Here is a 26,757-nt window from a genome sequence, read left to right as displayed (position 1 = left end):
AAATAAATTGCAAATAAGCAATGTATAATTAGGCGTGGTGCGTTTCCCACAGTAGGAAGTATTTCAGGTTTTGTATGCAACTGCAAAACCCAAAATCGATGTGCGTTCGTATTAGTCCCCTGTGAACGATGAAGCGGCGGTGTAAATGGGGAGCAGGGAAAGGAGGAAGTAAATAGAGAGAAAATATTTTTACAACTCTCTCTCTCTTTCTCTCTTTCGATATATATATATATATATATATATATATATATATATATATATATATATATATATATATATATACGTATGGATGTAAAATATATACTGACATATAAAATAACAAATATGAACTTCGGACGGTTCTTACATTATTACGACTTTTTTATGCAAAAATATATAAAGGTAATAAAAACAACACGATCAAATATACATACACTCGATGTTTAAATTGTTATAATTATAAAATTGACTGCCCATAATCTATCTATCTATCTATCTATCTCTTTCTCTTCCCCCTCTCTCTCTGTATATATATATATATATATATATATATATATATATATATATAGGAGTGTGTCTTACAGAAGATCAAAACAATATGGGCACCATCTTTTTCAAATGTAAACAAAGAGAACCGATATCGTGTCGTCTATGTTGGATACTTTTCAGCCTCAATTTATATGTGACTCCCCACCCCCGAAATGGTGCCTTACAAGTTGTATGGAGCGCTGTAAGGTTACAGTATACGATCTTATTTTCATTTTAGAAATCCTTTTTGAATTATTAATATTGGGATTGGGTTTCAACCGATAAGTTTAATTAAGTAAGACACACTCTCTCTCTCTCTCTCTGTATATATATAGATATATATATATATATATATACTCCTATAAATTTTTTATTCAGGCGTGTGTATTGATATTCATATTAAAAACCCTTTTCTCTATTTATTTAAAAAGAAAATACAATTTTGTTATGTAGGGGGCATGGAATTGCATTCACAAGCAGAAGATCTAGCTAATTTGCATATTCTTTTAAACATTCATTTTAATTAATTCCCTATTAGTTTCTTCGGTTTTCTTATGGGATGATCATCTTTAGTTAACTATTACGTGTAATTATATTCATGCAGATATTCTACATGATTTATACCTCCATAATATTTGTGTAAAAAGTTTATAGTAAACACAAAATTGTTTCCATATATATTTATGTATACGTATATATTTTTGTTTAAAAGATTTTGCCTACCAAACTCCTTCTAGAGGTTTTGGTCTACAGACATGAAACTTCATATATAAGGTATTTGAATCCATGTGAAACTTTATATTTGGGGTTTAGCCCGGAAAAATCGGTGCAAAAGTGTGAAAATTAAAAAAAAAAATGAAATTTGCCAGGTGAAAGTCAAACGCCGCCATTACGAACGCATAACGTAGTAGCTATTGGTTCATGTTTTAATTTTTAGCCGTACTGTGAATATGTCTACATGGCCCAGTCATTGGCGGCAGAGGTAAAAATAACTCGTAAGCTGAAGGTTTTGGTTTCGATTGTCGGTGGTGGCGCTCGAGTCTTTAATTAAAAAAAATTTTTTTTTTAAATCATGACTATATATTGCATCCAATATAATCTATAATATAAACCTCACCTGTTTGTTTAAATGTATTTGTATATGTGTGTATGTTTGACTGCCTAAAACTTTCGACAGGCGACGGATTTTCACGAGATCGGTATCGTTGTGGAGCCGACCCATCGGACGACAAATGCGGAAAAATTGGCTAAAAACATTAATCACTTCACCCTCAACTGGGCGCTTTTTTCGCCGATGTTTTCGAAAGTCATCCTCTCTTTTCGATTGACAAGCCTTAATTTAAACCTACATCACTTCCGGTTTGGCGATAGTCGAAACAGCAAAGCCGCCACGTTTTTTTTTCATGTTCTTTTCCTTCTTCGCGATACGGGTTCGAGCCTGCCTGCCTACAACCACTTTTTTTTTTTTTTTTGCTCAACACACACATCCAAACACTCGGGCAACGCCGGGCACCCAGGCTAGTATATATATATATATATATATATATATATATATATATATATATATATATATATATATATATATATATATATATATAGCTGGAACTATCCGGCATAGTCGTGAATCAATTAATATCATGTTAGTTTAATTTGACATACAAGTTAATTTTGTGAGAGTGAAAATCATACAAAATATTTAGGGGGAAAACTCGTGCTGTACATTTAAGTTAAAACAGAAACATTGTTAACCCTATTATTCTCGCCATTTAAAATTATTTCAAATATAACGAATAATTATACTTAGTAAAAAATATGCAGTTATCACATGCGTAGTTAATTAATTCCAACATAGCAACATTCGACTAGATAACTTCATATTTTAAATCGGATGGAACTTGTATACGATGAATATTATAATTAGCATACGTAAATATGAATTCCGTACAAATGTTAAATGGTTACAATCCTGTAATGAAAAAGAGATTCTCAATTAATGTGAATTTAATTGAAAACATTTCCATGAGAAATTATTGTATATACATAACAAATAGCATTTTAATAGAGTGTGTACGTAAATAATGTGCGTACAAAATAATGTTAAAAAGAACAAAAAGAAACATTACTAACCGATGGTGGTTATAACGGTGACAGAGTAGAGCAGGGCCCCCGTAAAAGACCACTGGAGTTCAACAGTGTTCTTCTCATCGCTGCCGTCCCAACCCCCTTCTTTGACCGCTCTGAACACCTCCAATTGGAAGTCCTTTAATTTGTCATTTACGCTCTGCTTCCAGTGGTCTTTATTCAAGATGTTCAGGCTCTCGGTGTAGTTCCACAGTCGATCTACGGCCTGCCTATAAAATAATAATAATAATAATAATAATAATAATAATAATAATAATAATAATAATAATAAATGCAATATAAATCATGAAAAACTATAGTACTCTTAATAATTCAATGAGCACTTTTTCTGAAAACCTGGAAAACAATTAGAAGAAATTGGAATCAAAGAGAAGTATATAAAAAAAAAAACAAAGAAAAAACAACAACAAAAAACAAAAAAAAAAAAACAGTAACATAATCGGATGACATCGGTCATATTTTTGCCTGTGATACTTTTACGAGTGGAATGCATTAGCTGAATCTTAATGCTAATTTCGGGACCAAGGTTTGAGTCCGTTCCTAGGTAGGTTACCGATAACAAGAAGAATGTTCGCCGCGTATGTCGGTTATATAAACCATGTTGTTCAAAATCATGTTTTTTGTTTTTTATTTAGGGAATACATCTGATGGGTACGCTACTAAAAATGCTACAAAAACTCAATTTTGCTGACTTGTTGGTTGCAAATGAAACAATATTGTAATAATTACCTTTTGAAATGTAATAAACTACAAACTGAAGGAAATTTGATTTTGGGAACTTTGAAAACTATTATAATATATATATATATATATATATATATATATATATATATATATATATATATATACAAACATACATACATACATACACACACACACATATATATATATATTAATGGCATGGATTTATATATACATATATATATATATGGATGTATAATCAATTTATAGCCTTAAAGAAAACAACACTACAGCTTTATTTTGAAATGTTTATTGAAAAAAATCAATTGAGATAACTTGATTATGTAGTAGGGTTGACATCTTTTTAATGTAGCTGCCTTCAGTCTCAATCTCAGTCAACGCCTCGATACAGGTCCGGAACTGGGAGCGTGCCTTTTCCACAAGAGCGGGCGGGAGCTCGGCGAATACTCGATGAATGGCGGCGAATAAGCTGGCTTTAGTGTTGTAGAGGGTCATATTGTTGATATTCTCGACGTATAACCACACGAAGTTGTCCAAGTGTTCAGGTTGAGGGAGAAGGTGGATCAGTGAAAAAAGGGTACAAAGCCGCAGCATTCCTTCTGAAGCCAAGCCTGGGTCTCTTTGGACTTCTGAGCAGGCGCCGAGAGTGCTGTCACACCCAAGTTCTGCCGACAACCACCTGATTGTACCAGTGGATCACCACACTCTTGAGCAAATTCAGGTACACTTTGATTTTCAAGCCAACATCGAAGATGTAAGGTGGCATGATGAAACCCTCACTTGAAACCACACTAAAGACCCTAACTGTGGCCGGAAACTTCATTGAGCTGTGCCCTCAAGCGTTGAACCATCCGGATTTGCATTTGAGAGTACTAGCAATGGTCATGCTGTCATAACATGGATTGGTGAGTTGTACAGCGGCGTATCTCCGATCTGGCTCGTTGAACATTGTGTCACTTTCAGACATGATAGAAGGCTCCGGTCGCTCTTGGGAATTGTACACAACTGGCAAACTAGTAGGTGGTCTGCAACAAGAAAAGAAATCCGGTTTTCGTTAAACGGAAATGGAATAATGTCGTCTTTTCTTTATATATATATATATATGTATATATTCAACACACACATATTATATATATATATATATATATATATATATATATATATATATATACACACACGAGTCCAACAAAATTAAACATGCAAGGGCAAATATTTAGAAACAAAATCCAATAATGTTAATCTTGTTTTAAAATATGGTATATAAAATAAAATAAAGAGGCATTAGGATCGGGAAAGATCAGAAGCAACATGAATATGCAGACCTCCAATATAAGATAACACGAGGTTCTGAAATCACGGACAAATTATTACCACTTAAATTCCAGGAAAAGACACCAATAAATATTAATAATCAACAGATATTGCGACAACGCAAAGTGATTTACTCCGGGTCTTGAAATAAGCTGAGAATACGAGAAATCTGGAAAAATTGTTGTAACTCAGACTATAGGAGGAACACTATTTGTTATTACAAGTATGGAATCACTGTGATGACGCCCGTAAAAACTCCCAGTGAATAATAATAATAATAATAATAATAATAATAATAATAATAATAATAATAATAATAATAATAATTAAAAAAATCGGTAACTATATCTGACGGTATTACGACGAATCCACAATACAAATACACTTGTAAATATGGGAGGGGAATCTATCTTAAAATATCTCTAATTTCGAATAACAACTACGGACTTATACTAAGTAAATATTAATAAGTCCTTTGAACATCTTTCTTAAATTCTTTAATTTCTATTTTCAAATTTTTTTGTCATGTCCCATATGTATGTGTGATAGTGCACGATATCTCCTGTATACATGGGAGCATTATACTATTCCTGCAGCAGAACCACAGGTAAAACAATTCTGGGTCCTGTGTTGCCACAAACATTAAAATATGAAAAATGTCAATTACAAATAATACAAACCGTGGGACCGAGAAGAAAGATCTGGGTGTCATGATCGGCAGGTGCTCCTTCGTTAGCCAGCATTGGGGACCCGGTCGTCATCCTGCGAATGTTGGCCAACATTCTAATTTCAGAAACTCAAATAACAGGGACACTGAATAGGTAAGTATAACCTCTAATTTCAGGGAATAAAAAGATACCGGACAAAGACAGCACAACCATTATAACCATCAAAAGGAAAAAAAAAAAAAAAAAAACGAAGAAAGAAATGGACAACAAAAGAGAATAGACTCGTAATGGAATGCTACTATAGAAGTCATTCTAAATATAGATATGGAGGTTATCGGAAACGAATGAAAGAACTATGGGACCTATCCAGTGACTTGCATACGACAGAACAAAGAATTGTGGACCAAGCAAGACTGATACTCAAGAAAGGTTGGCTCTCTAAACAAGAACTAACAGAAATACAGCGAAAACTAAACGATGAAACTGAACGAGAAGCATCCCCAAACGGAACCGCACGTAGAGCAACACCACAAGTTAAAGCCTCACAAGTAAAAATACCAAAGGCCGAGGACCAACGAAGAACGAAGTCCACAAACGTGGAAACCGAGAACAATAAAACAGAACTAACAGAGAATGAAGCAAATGAAGTAAATAAAATAATACAGCTGATGAACGAGGAAAAAACTTACAGCTCCCATCGTTAAGGAACCAAGAGCAGAAGAAACTAACAACAGAAACAGAGAAGGTTAACAAGCTCCTCCCACATATCCCAACAAATACAATCACAGACTAAAACAATCTAATTTACGCAGGCGCCAAAATGGTAAGTATGAATCTCAAATCAGAAAAACAACCGGGGACAAGCGGACCGACAAAACCATGATGGGAAATAAGACTAGAAAACCAAATACACAAACATAAAAAAGAAGCCAAAATGATCAACAGGAAGAAAGCAATGCGGGGAAAACGGAACATTGGACATGTAACTGACAGGGAGAGGCTAAACAAGAAATATGAAGAACTGGACCAAAAAATAAAAGCAAAAGAAGCGAGATTGAGACGATATAGATAAATATCTTAACAATGCAAACAAAACAGAACATTTGAAACTAATGAAAGCCAATTCTACCAAAATGTGAACGGAGGAAAAACAAAAACAGAACAACCAAATCCGACAGAAACAAAACTCTACTGGCATAAAATATGGGAAGAGGGACGAGATCACAATAGAAATGCTGAATGGCTGAAAGACATGAAAGAAGAGTTACAATAAATAGAAGAAGGAACAGTGAATGAAATCAACAAGGAAACCCTAAAGAAAACCATAGGAAAAATGGCAAACTGCAGAGCACCAGGGCACGACGGGATACATACATACTGGTTAAAAAATTCACAACCTTACACGAAAGGCAGGCCCAATACCCGAGAAGATGTATACAGGTAGCAAGCGTACCAGACTGGATGACAAAAGGTAGAACCACACTGCTACAGAAGGACACAGAGAAAGGAACCGTCCCTAGGAACTATAGGCCAATCACGTGCTTACCAACTATGTGGAAAATACTTGACAACACATAACAGAAATTAACATACAAAGAGGCATCTTTCAAGGAGACTCACTATCACCACTACTATTCATCATAGCCATTATGCCCTTGAGCAGTATTCTGAGAAAGTGCCAAGCCGGATACAAGTTCTCCAATACAGAGGAAAAAATGAACCACCTGATGTACATGGACGATCTGAAACTTTTTGCAAGGACCGAAAAGGAGCTAGAGACACTAATCAACACTACCAGAATCTTCAGCCAAGATATCCAAATGGAATTTGGAATGGAAAAGTGCGCACAACTAGTTATAAGAAAGGGGAAATTGGAAACGACAGAAGGCATGGAATTACCCAACCAAACAGAAATGAAGGCACTAGGGGAACAAGACGACTATAAATACTTGGGAATTCTGGAAGCGGACACCATCAGAGCAACAGAAATGACAGAGAAAATTGGAAAGGAATACCTCAGGAGAACAAGAAAACTCCTGGAAACGAAATTATATAGCAGAAACCTAATAAAAGGTATAAATACATGGGCGGTGTCACTAGTAAGGTACTCTGGACCGTTTATAGGGTGGACAAAAGAAGAACTCAGACAACTCGACCAGAAAACCAGGAAACTCATGTCCATGCATAATGCACTACTTGTCATTAAAACAATCGTCAATCCATGTGAGGATTACCTCAATTCGTAACACACCTACCACCATAATTTTAAGAGGAATGAGGTCATAATCAGAAGTTACCCGCCCCTCGTATACGCGCCTATCTTCCATCCACTCTAATAAAAAAGAAGGTATAAAGCATGGGGCGATATTCTTAGTAAAATGATCACCAAACCATGTGTGAATACGGTAGGTAACTCGTTTCTCATTAATTAAAGTTTGCGATGATGATACTTTTTTGTGACACATGACATTGGACGGACAAACGTATTAATATATAGATAATAATAATAATAATAATAATAATAATAATAATAATGACCATGCACAATGTAATACACTCAAAGGTCGATGTTGACCGACTCTACGTCAAAAGGAAGACAACGGGAGAGGACTGGATTGTATAGAAGACTGTGAACATGACACAAAAATAACTAGAAAAATACATGATGCAGAACACCGAAAGGATAATGGACGCGAGAGACACTGGAAAACCAACAAAACAGTAAACAGATAGACAAAGGATAAGACGAGAAAAAAGAAAGGGAAGCAATTACACGGGTGATTTATAAGAATGATAGATGAGAATAACGAAAATACCTGGACATGGATGTAAAAATGTCACATAAAACCGGGAAACTGAATCCTTAATAACTGCAACACAAGATAACTGATAAGAATAACCACATCAAAGCAACGATCGACAAAACATAAGAAAACAGCAAATACAGACTTTGTGGACAAAAAGACGAAACAATAAACCATATAGTAAGCGAATGCAGCAAATTGGCTTAAAAGGAATACACGAACAGGAACGATCAAGTGGGGAGGGGAGTACACTTGAAATTATGCAAACAACTGCATTTAGAACGCACAGACAAATGGTACAAACAGAAAAACCCACCCAAGCAGGAAGACCGCGTGTTGTAATAATTAACAAGACAGAAAAGTCCTATCAAATCGTAGACTTTTTGTCCCAGCTGACGACAGGGTAAATATATATAAAAAAGGGAGAAACGGAGCAAATACACAGAGCTAACCAAAGAACTGAAAGGGATATGGATGATGAAGAAAATCAAGATAATACCTATAATAATTGGAGCACTGGGAACAATTCTGAAAAACTTTGAAAAAAGAATGAGAGGAATTGGAATTAAAGGAATGGCTGGGAAGATACAAAACAATAATGAAAAAAGCTAAAATATTAAGGAAAACCCTTCAATGTGGAGACTAATACACATGAGCCACATGCGCGGGCCAGACAAATTGCTGCAGAGGCAAAACATGAAAAAGCGTTACATGGAACCAAGAACGTGGAAGCAACATATATATAAGTTCCGTATCCCTTATCTCACCCCCTCCTATTGCCCCATCACCCCCCCAAAAGAAAACTGATGTCAAATAGTCGAAAATGGTCAAGGAGGATGGAAAGACCGAGGAGAGAGCGCTGACCAGACCTTCGCTGGACAAGTATGAAGAGAACTGGGACTTTGGAAAGGATTATTACCACTCAAATTCCAGTGGAGACCAATGGCCTCTGTCAGTGAAAAATTAACGATAAACGGCTGTTGCGATAATGCAAATTCATTTGCGAATGTTATCGAAAGAGGTGGAGAGTACTGGAAATCTGGGAGACTTGTAGTCACTCAGCTTCAAAGAACACCACAGGTTGTCTTTAAGGAGAGATTCTTGATGACTTGTGTTTAAGCTCCTTTTGAGCCAATAATAATAATAATAATAATAATAATAATAATAATAATAATAATAATAATAATAACGAAAAAATGCACATGGCTAAAAAATGGAAACCTAAATAAAGAAATGCAATCCTTAATAACAGCCGCAAAAGATATTAGGATTAGGATTAGAACCAACCACATCAAACCAATGATAGACAAGACACAAGAAAACGACACATGCAGACTCTGTGGACGAAGAGACAAAATAATAAACCACATAATAAGCGAATGCTGCAAGCTAGTCCAAAAGGAATATAATAGACACGATCAAGTGAGAAAAGCAGTACATTGGGAATTATGCAGACAACTGGATATTGAACACTCCGTTAAATCATACAAGCACAAATCGGCAGCAGTACTTGAAAATGAAAGTCACAAAATCTTATGGGGTATGGATATACACACAGATAAATCAATCCAAGCAAGAAGACTAGATGGTATACTAGTTAACAAAAAGTAAAAGTCCTGCCAGATCATTGATTTTGCCGTTCCAACAGTTACAGAGTGAAGATCAATGAGAAAAGAAGCGGAACAAATACAGTGAATTGACTAGATATCTCAAAGGGATATGGAAGATGAAAAAAGTCAAGATAACACAACTAAGAGTAACAGATCTAGGAACAATACCGAAAAACTTCGAAAAAAATGATAGGAGAGATTGGAATCAGAGGGATGATTGATAAGATACAACGGATAACACGAATGAAAACGGCTGAAATATTAAGGAAAACGCTTGAATGCGGAAACAAACACACATGAGCTATTCAAAGAGGTGGAGATTACTGGAACTATTGGAAAACTTGTTGTCACTCAAATTCCAGAGAACGCCACAAGTTGTTCTCAAAGGGAAACTTTTGATGGTGAGTAAATAATAATAATAATAATAATAATAATAATAATAATAATAATAATAATAATAATAAAACCGGTTATTATAGTTGTGAACAAATAAACAATGAATGCCAAATTATTGATGAGGTTTGCTTAAGCGACATCAACTTAACAGACAAAAAGAACGAAAAACTACGAAACTATCAGAAACTGAGTGTGAAGATTGCTAGATTGTGGAATATGAAACTTCAATCGTGTCAATAATCATGGCTGCATGTGGCTCAATTCTGGATGATCTCATGGAACAGCTGAACTCCTTGGGAATCAGATACAACATTACCCTACTCCAGAAGTCAGTTCTGCTTGGCCCAGCAAACATCCTACGCCAGGTGCTTTCCATCTAATTGACTCTTTGACTATTCTCACTAGCTTTGGTTTAAAAGCCCGTTATTGAGAGAGAAAATTGTAGAACATCACAAAATTGTGAAATTTATCGTTATTATTATTATTATTATTATTTTTTACACAGTGATCACCACTTATCAAGGCCCGGAAGCCACTCAGGGATAAGGGTTATTGCAAGTACATTACGTTAGTGTGGAGATTTGATGAAGTGTTTACTTAAGGGGACGGTTCATTAGGCATTTGTTAACGTTGGACTCGAAGACATCCAAGTTGTAGTCAGGTGGGAAGCAGGCAGACGGAACAAAGTTCCACAGGCGTGCAGTTCTAAGAAAGAAGCATTGTTCATGGAATCCACGTTTTGATTTAGGCACAGATAAAGAGTGGGGGAAATTTTTAACAGTGGATTCAGCTAGACGGGTGTTTTTCGTGAAAGATTGGCGAGGGGGGACCAGAGATTGGAGTTCAGACGAGCACCTGCCATCGAAATAACGATAAAACAAAGATAGGCTCGCAACGTCTCTTCTGTGGGAGAGAGGTTGCATGGTAGAGAAAAGGGCATCCCCCACTAAGCCACGAAGTCTATTTTGTACTCTGTCAAGGAAGGATAGGCTGTTTTTAGCAGCTCCTGCCCAGATATGGCAACAGTATTCAATTGGATGTACTAGGCTTTTATATAGATAGAGAATTGAATCAGTAGTGAGATATCTTCTGGAGCGGTAGAAGGATCCCACCATCTTTCCAGCGACCTTGGCAACAGACTTGATGTACGTGTTCCATTTTAGATCAGGAGTAAAGGTCAAACCCAGAAGCTTGTCAAAACACGGGGCCTCTCCCAGACGAGAGCCATCCATCCCAATTGATGCCAGATGGGGATCAGAGCGTTGATGATGTAAGGATAGGAGTTTGGTTTTAGATGCATTAAAAGTAACCAGCCACATCTTCCCCCATTGAACCACGCGCTCGAGATCAGAGGAGAGAGACTCAGAGAGAACTTTGTCATTTACAGCCTTTAATGTGTTGCCGTAGATGGTCGTGTCATCAGCATAGATGTCAACGAATGATTTAAGTATGTGTTTAGGGAGGTCATTGACGTAGATTAGGAAGAGAGTTGGGCCCAGGATTGACCCCTGAGGGACTCCAGCATTTATATTGCAGGCCTCCGATTTTTGTCCATCGACCACTACTCTTATGAGCCTATCGGAGAAAAATGATTTAATGATTGAGAAGACATTTCAAGTTATACCGTAGCTGGAAATCTTGTGAAGTAGACCCTTATGCCATACCTTGTCGAAGGCCTTTGATATGTCAAGAGCAATTGCCCTAGAAAGGAAGCCTTTGTCAAGAGATTCACTAATCCTGTGAGATATAACCGTCACCACATCTGCGGTAGATCTTGCAGAGCAGAAACCATATTGTGTGTCACTAAGAAGGTTATTCCTGCTGAGGTGGTTGACTATTTCTCTATTTAATATGGCTTCCAGCAACTTACTCATAACAAACAGGAGACTTATTGGTCTGTACTGAGAGGGAGATGCCTTATCACTTGAATTCTTAACTACAGGGCAAACTGATGAGGTCTTCCAGGGAGTCGGAAACACTTCTCCTTAAGGCAGCGCTTAAATAGTTTCGTAAGTATGGGAGCGAGTTCTGGTTGAACCTTTTTTAACACTATAATTGGGATGCCATCAGGGCCAGTTGCTTTACTGGAGTCAAGGTTCTTGATTAGCTTGGCGACCTCATGCACGGATATTTGTATTTTACCTAGCTTGTTCTGTGTTATAGGAGGAAATATGGGGAGTTGATGGCCTTCGTCGCATAGGGTAGAATTAGCTGCAAAGTACTTTGCAAATAGTTTGGCCTTGTCTGACGCTGACGAGATGACCTCTGGTCCATTGATAATGGTTGGGATAGAACGCACACTTCTGTTCAGGATCCTATTTGTTATTTGCCAAAACTGATGGGAACCAAGCCGCTGATCAGCTACCTTGGATTTAACAGACTGGGCATATCGCTCTCTTGCATTTTTTATTACTCTTTTACAGTGGTTGCTGGCAGACCTGAAAGCAGCTTTAGTCTCAGTGCATCTATTACGTTGGTAGCTATGGAAAAAGTGATTTCTGTGCACGATAACAGCAGCACATTCTGGGGAGAACCATGGCTGGCTGTTAGGTTTTTGTTGAAATTTTTTAGATGGTATGAATTGGTCTATGCCTGCAATTAACCATTCGGTCATATCTGATACTATAGAGGACACTTCCTTTTTAAACATGGAGTGCAGAGGTAAATCAGATATGAATGTACGGAAGCGATCCCAGTCAGCCATAGAGTATCGGTATACAGTATGGTGGAGGGGTACGTCTGGGGACTTATTACATTTCGTTTTTATCTTAACTGATACGACGGAGTGGTCGGATGATCCTAGAGGAGAATGAACGGAACATGAACATAGCTCAGGGGATGTTGAGAGAAAAAGTTCTAGGAGGCTTGCATATTGACCGGGTGTATCGGGCACACGGGTGGGTTCGCGAACAATCTGAGTGAGGTCATAAGCAATGGCAAAATCATGACAAAACCTCCCCTCATCATCTGTCTTATTTGAATGGTTCAGCCATTCCACGTTATGGACGTTGAAGTCACCACAGATGTGGATGTTAGCCGAGGGATGTGCAGACAGTATGTGGTCTATTTTCTCAGATATGCTCTTAAAGATAGTAACTCCGCTGTTGTGGGGGCCGATAGAGGGCAAATATAAATGCAGTGGTGTTAGCAAGTGCAACCCTGAAGCACATATAGGGTAAATTAGGATCTTCTCTAGAAATATCCCTGCCACACGGGAAGCCATCCTTAATGTAGGCACATATTCTATGCCCATGGCGATCTTGGGGGTCAGATTTAGCTGTTAAGTTAGAGTATCCGTTAATTATGAACTCATCTAGGGAATTGATCGGCCCTATTCCAGTTTCACTTAGAAATAATATGTTCGGTTTCGTTTCCTGTAATTGGGTTTCAACCTCTCGAAGGTTGGAACGTAGACCCCTGATGTTGGAGAAGGAGACCTGGTAGTAGGGGTCTACGTTGGAAGATGGGGTTCTAGGTTTATTCGAGTTATTATTATTATTATTATTATTATTATTATTATTATTATTATTAATACTACTAATAATACAGGAATGGATGCGTGTGCATTTCAGAGTGTATGACTACGTTCTTTCCAGAAAACCTCATCAGGCCACTTCTGTCTATTGTTGTTCTCTTTTGAACGCCAGCGTTGTCTGAGTATTCAGTATTATTCAAAAATCGAAACCAATTGTCATTCATTTTTTGTTACTTCCTCAATCTTGCCCTTCCCTTAAATGTCCTATTTCCGCATAACAAATTTAATCGGATGAATAATTTCTATTTGCTAATCTCTTGCCACAAGACAGTCGTTTGCGGAGAGAGATAAGCGAACTGTCAACAATGACTCCTTGAAAGCTACAGACTAGCGAGGAGGCAGGAATTGGAGGGAAAAGAAAACGCGATGAATAAATTCATAACTAAAACTGTTTAGTTATTCATGAAAACCTTTGAAGCAATAAATCTCGGCTTCCACATTTCAAGAAGACAAGGATGGAATTCTGCATTATCAATCCCATAGTCTGAAATAGATATCCATTAGACTAATTACGCTGGCCCGCATTAAGATCTCTAAAGTACGAACTGTATTTTATTCACGATGCGCATCTCCCTGCAAATTATTATTAGAAATACTTGTTCTAAGATCAATTCAAAGAAGTGTAAGTTATCACTTCTAATATTGCAAAAATGAAATATTTCAGTGCATTTCATTAATTTTTGTTTATATAAAATTGGTATTTTTCCGTCATAGAATAACATACAGATGTATAGCAGAAAGTTTGTAACAAAAGAACGCCGCCGAAAAAGTGGAAGAAAAACGCATAAAAACAAAAACAAACTAAAGAGTAAAATTCACAAAAGCACAACTATTTTTAATGAATAATTAATACGCTTTGCTCAAAAGCGACCAAACATAACCAATGTGTATAAGGTTTGTATTTAATTACATTTATCTTTTATGTGTCCGAAATCACGATAGGAATATTATAATGTTCTATTGTTTGGTCACAATTTTATTTGAAAAATAGAGATTTTTCCGTTAAATCTTGAAATCGACATTTTTAATTAAGAATAAATCATTTATCGATATATGTTTTTCAGTAGCAGAGCTTCGATTCCATTATTTTCCAATTAACTTAGAAGGAAATAGTATTTGAAATCTATTTATAATATTAAATCTTGAATTAATAAATTAATATAATTTTTCAAATAAAATATCAGCAACTTTTATTAAAATGTTGCAACCAATCACGTACGATACCTTTGAAATGTACCTATTCAATGTGCGCGTTTGATGGGTACACTATTATTTTCGTTTTTCTTACTTTTATTCGCACGAAACGAGACTACTGTTACTGATACGTAGGAGACTAATATGATAGTGCCCAGATTTATAAGGGGGAACTTGAATTCCAAGTTGAGTAGCAAACTGTTCGTATTTAAATTTCTGTACGTTTTCTGTACGGGTTTCTTATGGGATGATCATCTTTAGTTTAGAATTACGTGTAATTATATTCGTGCAAACATTTTACCTGCTATATACTTGCGTTGTATTTGCGAAAAAAGGTTATAATAAACACAAATCCCCTTTTTAATATATATTTATGTATGCGTATATATATTTGTTTAAAGCTTTTGTCTACTAAACTCCTCTATCAGTTTTTCGTCTAAAAACACGAAACTTAATATTTAGCGTATTTGAACCTATGTGAAAGTTTATATTAAGGTTTAGGTTTATATTTAGGTAAACTCGGTGCGAAAGTGTGAAAATTAAAAGAGGAAGGTCGAACGACGGCATTAAGAATATGCATGTGTAACGTAGTAGCTATTAGTTCATGTTTTAATTATTAGCCTCGCAACAAAAAGGTCTCCATAGTTCAGGAACTAATATCCAATGGAAAAAGTAAATCGCAAGCTAAACGTTCTGGATTCGATTCTTTGTGGTGGCGCACGAGTAGTTTATTTTGATCTTTTAAAATCATTACTATATATATTAGGTCCAATATAACATAATAATAAATATGAAATCTCCATTAATTGAAATAAATATCATATTTAAACGTATTTAACCACCGGGCAATACCGAACGGTGCGCTTATATATATATATATATATATATATATATATATATATATATATATATATATATATATATATATATATATATAGTGTAATCTATCTCACTTTATGTATTTGAGGTTAGGATCAATTACTTGGTTACTGTATTTTACTTTTATTTTATTTAAAACTTTATAAACGTATTATAATTATTTTTATAGCTAATATAATATATACAAGTTAAAGTAATTATAATTAATATAAAACCTATAAAAATAAGTATTATTAATAAAAAATATATATCATTAATAAATAATTATTTTTATACCTTCAGACGCAAGTGTTTCATGCTTTCGCAATCATCTGTACAGGAAGGGACGACTGCTAATAGTCGGAAGATTCTAATCCAGGTACAAAGCCACCTTTGACTCCATTTGCTAGGCAATTACCCCTAGATCACCACCAACCGTCATGACAATAAAGATTAAATGGACAACCATAAATGCTAAATACAAGCACAATGTTAAGACAGTCAATAGTGTTCAACTCACTAAAAAATGTGAACTCGCACAATGCCAACCGACCGCTTTTACTTCCAGACAGTACTCAACTTTAAGAACCTTCTTCTTAAACGGGCTAAACATTGAACTAATTATTTTCTACCAACAGATACTAGTGTTTCCTACTTCCGCAACCATCAATGCAATTATATATATATACATATAAATATATATATATATATATATAAATATATATATATAAATATATATACATATATAAATATATATATATGTGTCTGTGTGTAATTTATCATATATACGTTATATATTTATTGTATTATACATATAAATGGACAGGGAAGTCTATATTGAAATATAGTTTGATATGGTTAATATATGGACTTGATGAGTAGTCATGTAGACGGACTAATTAAAACACAGAAACAAAAAAAAAATTGTAAAGCCAGTCGAAATTTCGGTAGTGGGACCAGACTTAATCAGTTGTAGAAATGCAAATTTATTGAACAGGATTGCCTCTTTTTTTAAGCAATACTTTAAAGGACAGTAAGGAAGAGGGCGGAAGTCATAGTTTTAAGTGAAGAGAAACAAGGAAATGGAGAAATTAGACGGAAAAGACAGGAGTGGAGTTGTTTCATTAATGAGATTCAAAGTTGTGAAAGAAATTACTTAGCGAACAGTTTTTGGAAATCCGACAAGTTTTCGCCATAAGTGTTTTTAATATTAAGGAATTGAACATATTGTAGTAATTACATATTGAATAGACAAATATGAAGATTCGAGATATGTTTTGTTCGCAATTTCACTAGGTAAATGCATACGGAAACAATCACGTGAATGTTGTCAACATCCTAAGCGAAATTCAAATTTGGCATACCCAGGTTGTCAGTCCATGTCGTTAACCACTTAGCAACCATTATCTGACTATATATTTGATTGTGGAATTTCTTTTACTAATTCGCTCGCAAAAAGTTTTGCATTTGTTACCACTTTATAAGAAATATCAGACACCTCAACACTTGGTAGTCCAAAAAAGAAAGATAGTTAACGCTAAATAAGTCTCGAAGACGCAGAAAACCCATTTGTAACTAAGAATTACTTACTCAAAACTGATCAGACGTCACTAATTTGTTATCTTTTCATTTAGACTTTAAGTTCAGTTAAATATTAACAGCTTTGTGGAAAAACATATATTTTTTTTTTTTACAAAGGCATCACCACATTATCAAGACCCAGAGACCACTCAAGGATAAGGGTTAAAGAGTGTACAGTAGAAATTGGTCAATATAGTAATCATTAGTAATGAAAATTTGGTAAATTTGATAACTTATATGGAACGGCTCATCAAGAACTTATTTACTTTAGACTTGAACACAACCATATTGTAGTCAGCCGGAAAGCAGGAAAACGGAAGACAATTCCACAGGCGTGCAGTTCTAAGAAAGAAGCTTTGTTCATGGAATCTACGTTTAGGTTTAGGCACAGATAAAAAGTGGGGGAAATTATTGATAGTGTTTACAGCTAGACGAGTGTTTATTGTGAAAGTTTGGCGAAGGGGGACCATAGATTGAAGCTCAGTTGAACACTTTCCATGAAAATAACGATACATCAGAGACAAACTCGCAACATCTCTTCTGTGAGATAGAGGTTGCAAGGAGGAGAAAAGGACATCTCCTACGAGGTTACGAAGTCTATTTTGAACTCTATCAAGGCAGACTAAGTCCTTTCTAGCAGCTCCTGCCCAGATGTGGCAACAGTATTCCATCCTTGGACGTACCTGGCTCTTATATAGATAGAGAATAGCATCAGCAGTGAGATATCTACCGGATCGATAGAAAGATCCCACCATTTTTCCAGCGGCCTTGGCAACAGATTTGATATACGTGTTCCATTTAAGATCAGGAGTAAAGGTCAAGCCCAGAAGCTTGTCAAAACTTGAGGCCCCCTGAAGACGAGAGCCATTCATTTCAATTGATGACAGATGTGGAGTAGAATGTTGATGATGTAAAGAGAGAAGCTTGGTTTTAGATGCATTAAAAGTAACCAGCGACTCCTTTCCCCATTGTACTACGTGCTCAAGATCAGAGGAGAGAGAATTGGAGAGAACTTGGTCGTTTACTGTCTTAGATGTGGTACCATAAATGGTAGTGTCGTCAGCATAAATGTCTACAAATGATGTAAGGATATGATTTGGAAGATCATTAATGTAGATCAGGAAAAGAGTTGGGCCCAGGATGGATCCCTGAGGGACACCGGCATTAATACTGTAAGCTTCTGATTTTTGCCCCTCAACTACTACTCTTATGAACCTATCAGAAAGAAATGATTTAATAATTGAGAAGACTTTTCCAGCTATACCATAGCTAGCGATCTTATGAAGTAAACCTTTATGTCATACCCTATCAAAGGCTTTAGATATGTCAAGAGCAATTGCCCTAGAAAGATTGCCACCGTCGAGAGATTTGCTAATCCTATGCGATATAACTGTAAGGACATCTGCTGTAGATCTAGCAGAACGGAAACCATATTGAGTGTCACTAAGAAGGTTATTTTTGTTGAGATGGTTGATTACTTCTGTATTTAACACAGATTCCAGCAACTTACTCATGACGCACAGGAGACTTATTGGCCTGTACTGAGAGGGGGATGAGCGATCACCTGAATTCTTAATTGATGAGATTTCCAGGGAGATGGGAAACTATTCTCCTTAAGACAACGTTTAAACAGTTTTGTAAGTATGGGCGCTAGTTCAGGTTGAAGTTTTTTGAGTACTATAATTGGAATACCATCAGGGCCGCTTTACTAGAATCAAGGTTTTTGATTAGCTTCGCAACATCACGTACAGGAGGAAATATTGGGGGTTGGCAGCCTTGGTCGCAAAGGGTAGAATTAGCTGCAAAGTTCTTGACAAAGAGTTTGGCTTTGTCTGATGCTGACGAGATTACCTCAGGTCCATTGATAATAGTTGGGATGGAGCACACGCTTCTGTTCAGGATTCTGTTTGCTATTTGCCAAAACTGGTGGGAACCAAGCCGCTGCTCAGCTACTTTGGACTTAACAGATTGAGCATACAACTCTCTTACGTTCCTTATTACTTTCTTACAATGGTTGCTGGCAGTCCTGAAAACGGCTTTAGTTTCCATACATCTATTACGTTTGAAGCAGTGGAAAAAGTGATTTCTGTGCGCAATGGCAGCAGCACATTCTGGAGAGAATCATGGCTGGCTGTTAGGTTTTTGCTGAAACTTTTTAGAGGGTATGAAATGGTCAATACCTACAATTAACCATTCAGTCAGGTCGAATACTATAGAGGACACATCCTTTTTAAACATGGAATGCAGCGGTATATCAGATATAAATGTACGGAAGCTATCCCAGTCAGCCTTAGTGTATCGATATACTGTACGATGAAGAGGTACGTCTGGGGACTTATTACATTTCATTTTTATCTTAATTGATACAACAGAGTGGTCGGAAGATCCAAGAGGCGACAGAACAGAAACTGAACATAGTTCAGGGCAAGTTGTGAGAAAAAGGTCTAGTAGGCTCGCATACTGGCCGTCATTATCGGGCACACGGGTAGGTTCCTGAACAATCTGAGTGAGGTCATAGGCAATGGAGAAATCATGACAGAACCTCCCCTCATCATCGGTCTTGTTTGAGTGGGTCAACCATTCGACGTTGTGAACATTGAAGTCTCCACATACGTGAATGTTAGCTGAAGGATAAGTAGAAAGGACTTGGTCAATTTTCTCAGATATGCTTTGAAAGATAGTAACTCCGCTGTTGTGGGGGCGATAGAGAGTAAATATAAATGCAGTAGTGTGAGCTAAAGCAACCCGGAAGCACATATAGGGTAAGTTAGGATCTTCCCTGGAGATGTCCCTCCCACATGGAAAGCTATCTTTAATATAGGCACATATTCCATGCCCATGGCGATCTTGGGGGTCAGATTTAGAAGTTAAGTTAGAGTATCCTGTAATTGCAAACTCATCTAGGGAAATAGCCTGTCCAATGCCAGTTTCACTTAAAAATAAAAGGTCTGGTTTAGTCTCCTGTAATTGGGTTTCAACCTCTGGAAGGTTAGAACGAAGACCCCTGATGTTGGAGAAGGAGACATGGTAGTAGGGGTCTACGTTGGAAGTTGGAGAACCGGGTTTAATCGTGTATTTTTTCTTGAAACTTGTCATGATGAAATTTTGGAATTTGTGGACTAGGTCGTCAGATTTACTTAGAGCAGGACAGAGAGGGGAAACTAAGTGAGAAAAAGAAACGAAGAATTTTTTTTTTGTAGCACATGATAAGGTAAAGCCGTAACAATTACCCACTAGTATGACATCGAGAGGCCCCACCAGAAGCTACTGCATGGTCCAGATTCCATTCACCAAATGGCAATACAGCAGCCCCAGTACTTTGCACCTGCTGATAGGACAGCCTCCTTAGTGGTTAATCCAAGGTTCGGGTCCCTGACTATCAGGCGGATAACGTCAGCCCAGACAAAACGTTTACCTCCAGCACCCTTACTAGTGACATAGCTACAAGGATAGACATAGAAACAGAAAATTTCCACCAACTCTGCCAACTGTTCGCGTAAAATACTGCCAACCTAGAAAACAGCTTTTTCTTCTCCCTTTGTCAGAAAAATCATTCATTAAAAAATGAGGACTGAGGGACAAATAAGAAGAAGCGAGAGTAACAGGAGCTGCCGATAACGTATCCACAATGCGTTTTCTACTCTCCATTAAATAAAAAAAAACTATTAAGTATTCTACTTAATAAAAGTCCAACTGACGTGTTTAAGGGAAAGTATGGTGATAGATTCCCCTCTCACGAACTAAAAATGAGTACAATTAGGTAATCTATTTTTGCAATCAACTCGGTAGATAAATAAACATTTATGGACGAGAAAAAAAGCTAGCATTTAATACAACAGAAATACATAAATTAAATACTGAAATAAATTGTACTTATTAATATTTGAATCTAAAAATAAAAAGTGCGAATTAGTAGAGAAAATCACTTATCACAACAACGCTTCCGTCTCCAAACTGCAAACTAGTGAAGAATTTAACTTTTAATAGCGTTCAGAATATTTTTTTTTTTAAATTAACCGTTAAGAGAAAACGTGATTTTATTCTGAACTTTAACTAGTCACGTTTTAAGAAACTAATGATATAAAAGAAAAGCAGATGGGGTGGGGGTTTCTTCCGAAGTTAGTTGGTGACGTTTCGTCTCTAATATCATTTTCGGAACATTTTTTATGATACTTCGTTGTTTTGTTCAAAATATATTTTAAGTATTAGAATCATTATTTATATTTAAAATAAAAAAATATTTTTCATATTTATATCAAGTAATAATGTCTTGATTTAATAATTTCCATCCTACTTTGAAAGAAAAATTTTAATCTATTTGAAAGTTTCGAATATTCAAAATGAATAAAAACAAAAGATAAATAAGCTATCATTAACTGTTAATATGTATGACTTGTTGTTTTATAGTTGTCTGAACTGTCGCACCTTCTCTTCTTTGAGCATTTGCGATAGGGTTAAGGCTTCAGGATCGTGAATCACATATTATTTCTAAACCAATTTGAAGTGTTATCTTTGCTCGTGTACGGTGTTGATTGCAATATGGGGTGCCGATCGCATAACAGTGTAACATACCAAAGTAGATTTACCTAGATAACAAACCAAAGCAGTACAAACATATCTCATAATGCTTGTTGGCCATGAAATGTCTGATCATTCCAGGAAAGTGAGACCTCACTCTAATTACTCTTTCTTAGATTTCAGATAATTATCCATTTTTTACATGAAATTTGATAATGTAATTGAGAAACTATATATGCGTGTTTTAAATTTTTATGTGAGTGAGTGTGTTCTCTTTTCAAATTATTGCTTTTCTTAAACCTCTGCTACCGATTGAAGGCCAGATCATATAAGAAAAGTGATCCCCCTTCTAACCTTGTGGGTTGCTTACTATTTTACACACACACACACACACACACACACACACACACACACACACACACACACACACACACACACACACATATACATATAGAGAGAGAGAGAGAGAGAGAAAGAGAGAGAGAGAGAGAGAGAGGGAGAGGGAGAGAGAGAGTAGTTAGGTGTTGTTATGCTATATATCTAAGATAAAATAAACCTTCATTTTATCTGTCCTGCAGTTTTAATCTGAATGTAGAAAGAAATTTAAAAGAAAAAATGTTATCTCATAAGAATTCCTCATCGGAATATTAAATGAATTTGTTTATCATCATTTTGCTGATATTTTTCTACGCTGTCGCAACATAAGTCCTTTAAAGTAGAGATTTCATTTGTTTTCCCGGTGAAAAAAACTTGTAATTTAAAACCATAATTATATAAAAGAAAATAATACAAAACCGCTAAGAAAATGTATCTGCAGTTTCAGATTTTGATGAAAAATGCATGTAGAAGTCCCGACCTTGTCTTTCAATATTTTCAAGTAAAACACTCGTGTAAACCCCTCATATCGAACTTTCAATCGGAGTGATCATTTTACATTAAGAATTAAGATAAAATGTAATAAGTCACTAGATGTACCTTTCCATCGTGCTGTAAATCGCTACTCTATGACTGATTAGGAACACTTTCGAGCATTTATATTATTATTGTGTTCGGTGTTTAAAAAGAACCTATCCTCTATAGTATCAGACTTGACAATTGGTTAATTGTTGGTAAAGACCGCTTCATATCCTATAAAATAATTCTAGAAAAACCTAACAGCCAACTATCGTTCATTCTAGAATGTGCCACTACGCACACAAACCACTATTGTCATTGCTTTCAACAAAATAGGTATTATGAAACTAACACGACCTTTAGAACTGCCAGCAACCACTGTAAAATAAAAAGTCGAGTTAGCGTTTGAACATTTGAACAACGGTCGGCTAACACCAATGATTGCCGGTCTCGCCCGATCCATGCTTGACGAGAATTCGGGTCAAATGATGCAAGAGTACCAAAGTAGCTGAGCGGCAGTTTGGTCCCCACCAGTTTTGGCGAATAAGAAACAGGGCCGTGAACAGAAGCGGGTCGTCTATCCCAACCATCATCAACGGACCCAAGGTAATTTACAATCAAGGCCACCTGCCCCAAGTATTTCCTTCTGTGACTGAAAACACGCGATACGACATACTGATATATGTGAGTGATGTTGCCAAACTTATCAAAAATATTGATTCCAGTAAGGCAACTGGCCCTGACGGCATTACAATCATAGTGCTCAAAATGCATCAACCAGAACTAGCTTGCATAGTTACAAAGCTGTTTACACATTGCCTTAAAGAAAAATGGTTCTCAACACCCTGGGAAACTCTCAGCAGTCTGCTCCGTATTTAAAAATTCCAGTAATTGGTCATTTCCCTTTCCGTACAGACCAACGAGCTTGTTTTGTTTTTTTTACATGGAGGTCACCACTTATCAAGGCCCACGTGAGTAAGTTGTAAATTGCTGGAATCTGTAATAGAGAAGTAGTAAACCACCTCAGCACAAATAACCCACACAGTGAAATGCAATGCGATTTTCGTTCTACTAGCAAAGCTCTTGAAATATCAAGGACTTTTGGTGGCGTATGACTTAAAATATTGCAGCATTAAGATTTTTAAAAATTCAATTTATAAAATTATATAATCAATTCTTAATGCCGCAATATTTTAAGTTATAAATTTATTATATTTTTTACTAAAATATCTTGTCCGTTTCTTTTCGAGTTTTAACAACTAGGCCTTTACTTTTCCATGTTTAAGCTTAACCTAATTACTTTTCATGGTCGTATTTTCCTATTGTTATATATTTATATCTATGGGCTCATTCAGTTTTTGACAGACTATAGATACCCACGAAAGGGTGCCTGCGCATGAAATTTTTGTGGCAGGAGGTGCACAATCTCCAACCACACCTCTCCTGAGTCGACATTGTTATACATCCAAATCACGTTGACACAATAATTCTCGTCAGATCACCGAAGTTAAGCGAAGTTGAGCCTGGTTACTAGCAGATGGGTGACCATTTGGGAATTCTAGGCACTGTATGTGCTCTCTGCTTATTTTGCCATTTGATTCCAGTTGTCCTGTACATACACTTCGCTTGCCACTGGTATTTAAAATATATGTATACACACAAATATATATATATATATATATATATATATATATACATATATATATATATATGCACATATATATATATATATACACAACCATATTTATATGTGTATATACATGTGCATGTGCGTGTTTATGTGCGTAAAACAAAAGCTTTTTAATTTGTCTTGGTTCACATGCTTTTAGATCACTATTTCGTTGTTTATAAAAAGAGAATATAAAATAAGAGCGACAACAAAAAGACATTAAAAAATTTATGATAAGCTGAACAACAAAAAAATCGCAGACGTAAAGCAAAATATTTCCCTCGATCAATAAAAGGAAGAGATTGAAACTTTCATGATTAAATTGAATGACAAAATAAGTGATACATTTGTCTGGCGTTTGGCCAGACTTAGGAAATCAAAGTGTTGTGTGGGTCTTAGTGTCAACATAATTAACCTTCAGCCGAAATATTGTTAACCCTGAAATAATTGAAGAATCTTAGGAAAAATTCCACTGGCATTTTATGTTGACACAACATAATATTAATAGGTTTGAATACAGATATTATTAATGGGTTTGAATACACATTAATAAGGGTTTGAATACAGATATTATTATTAGGGTTGAATACACATTTTATTAATGGCTTTGAATACACATATTATTAATAGGTTTGAATACACATTTTATTAATGAGTTTGAATACACATATTATTAATAGGTTTTAATACACATATTATTAATGGGTTTGAATACACATTTTATTATAGGTTTGAATACACATATTATTAATGGATTTGAATATACATATTATTAATAGGTTTGAATATACATATTATTAATGAGTTTGAATACCCATGATATTATTAGATTTGAATACACATATTATTAATAGGTTTTAATATACATATTATTAATGGGTTTGAATACACATGTTATTAATAGGTTTGATACACATATTATTAATATGTTTGAATACACATATTATTAATGGGTTTGAATACACATATTATTAATGGGTTTGAATACACATATTATAAATCGGTCTAAATAAATATATTATTAATAGGTTTGAATACAAATATAATTAAGAGGTTTTAATACACACATTATTAATGGGGTTGCATACACATATTATTAATATGTTTGAATACACACATTATTAATGGGTTTGCATACACATGTTATTAATATGTTCGAATACACATATTATTAATGGGTATGAATACACATATTATACTTAGGTTTGAATACACATCATAAGATATTACTAATAATAGGTTTGACTACAGATATTTCTCATAGGTTTGAATACACATATTATTAATCGGTTTGAACACACAAAATATTAATAGTTTAGAATACATATATTATTAATAGGTTTGAATACACATACTATTCATAGGTTTTAAAAGACATATTATTAACAGGTTTGAATAAACATTATTAATAGGTTTAAATACACATATGATAAATAGGTTTGAATACACATAATAGTAATTGGTTTGAATACACATATAATTAATAGGTTTGAATATACGTATTACTAACAGGTTTCAATACAAATATAATTAATATGTTTGAATACGCATATTATATTTGAATAAACATATTATTGATAGGTTTGAATTCACATGTTATTAATAGGTTTAAATACACATATTCTTAATAGGTTTGAATACACATATTATTAATAGGTTTTAATAAACATAATATTAATAGGTTGGAATACACACAACATTAATAGGTTGGAATACACATAACATTAATAGGTTTTTACTACCCATAATATTAACAGGTTTGAATAAACATATAATAAATTGGTTTAAATACACATATTAATAATAGGTTTGAATACGCATATAATTACTCGGTTTGAATACACATAATATTAATAGGTTTGAATACACATTTTATTAATAGTTTGAATAGATATATTATTAATATGTTTGGATAAACATATTATTAATAGTTTTGAATACATATATTATTTACAGGTTTGAATACACATATTATTAATAAGTTTGAATAAACATATTATTAATAGATTTGAATACACATATTATTAATAGGTTTGGATAAATATATTATCAATCGGGTTGAATGCACAAATTATTAATAGGTTTGAATACACGTATTATTAATAGGTTTGAATACACATATTAGTAATAGGTTTGAATAATTAGACTATTAATAGGTATGAATAAACATATTAATAGGTTTGAATAAACATATTATTAATAGGTTTCAATACACATATTATTACTATGTTTTAATAACATATTATTAGTAGGTTTGAATACACATACCATTAATAGGTTTGAAAACACATATTATTAATAGGTTTGAATAAATATATTATTAATAAGTTTTAATAAACTTATTTTTAATAGGTTTGAATAAACATAT

The 26,757-nt window shown here is 35.0% G+C and overlaps 1 protein-coding gene across 1 annotated transcript in view; it reads right to left on the bottom strand.

The window, feature by feature from the left end:
• Positions 1–26,757, bottom strand: part of LOC145301351 (potassium channel subfamily K member 6-like) — a 336,487-nt gene that overhangs the window by 5,316 nt on the left and 304,414 nt on the right. Inside the window, exon 3 of the mRNA XM_080144572.1 lies at positions 2,635–2,858. Coding sequence (XP_080000698.1) covers positions 2,635–2,858 — 224 coding nt within the window. The remainder of the gene's footprint in view (positions 1–2,634; positions 2,859–26,757) is intronic.

The sequence above is a fragment of the Euprymna scolopes genome, chromosome 1 (assembly GCF_053919585.1).
Source record: "Euprymna scolopes isolate OS-2025 chromosome 1, ASM5391958v1, whole genome shotgun sequence".
NCBI classification, from domain to species: domain Eukaryota; kingdom Metazoa; phylum Mollusca; class Cephalopoda; order Sepiida; family Sepiolidae; genus Euprymna; species Euprymna scolopes.
This window is presented reverse-complemented; position numbering and strand designations above follow the sequence as displayed.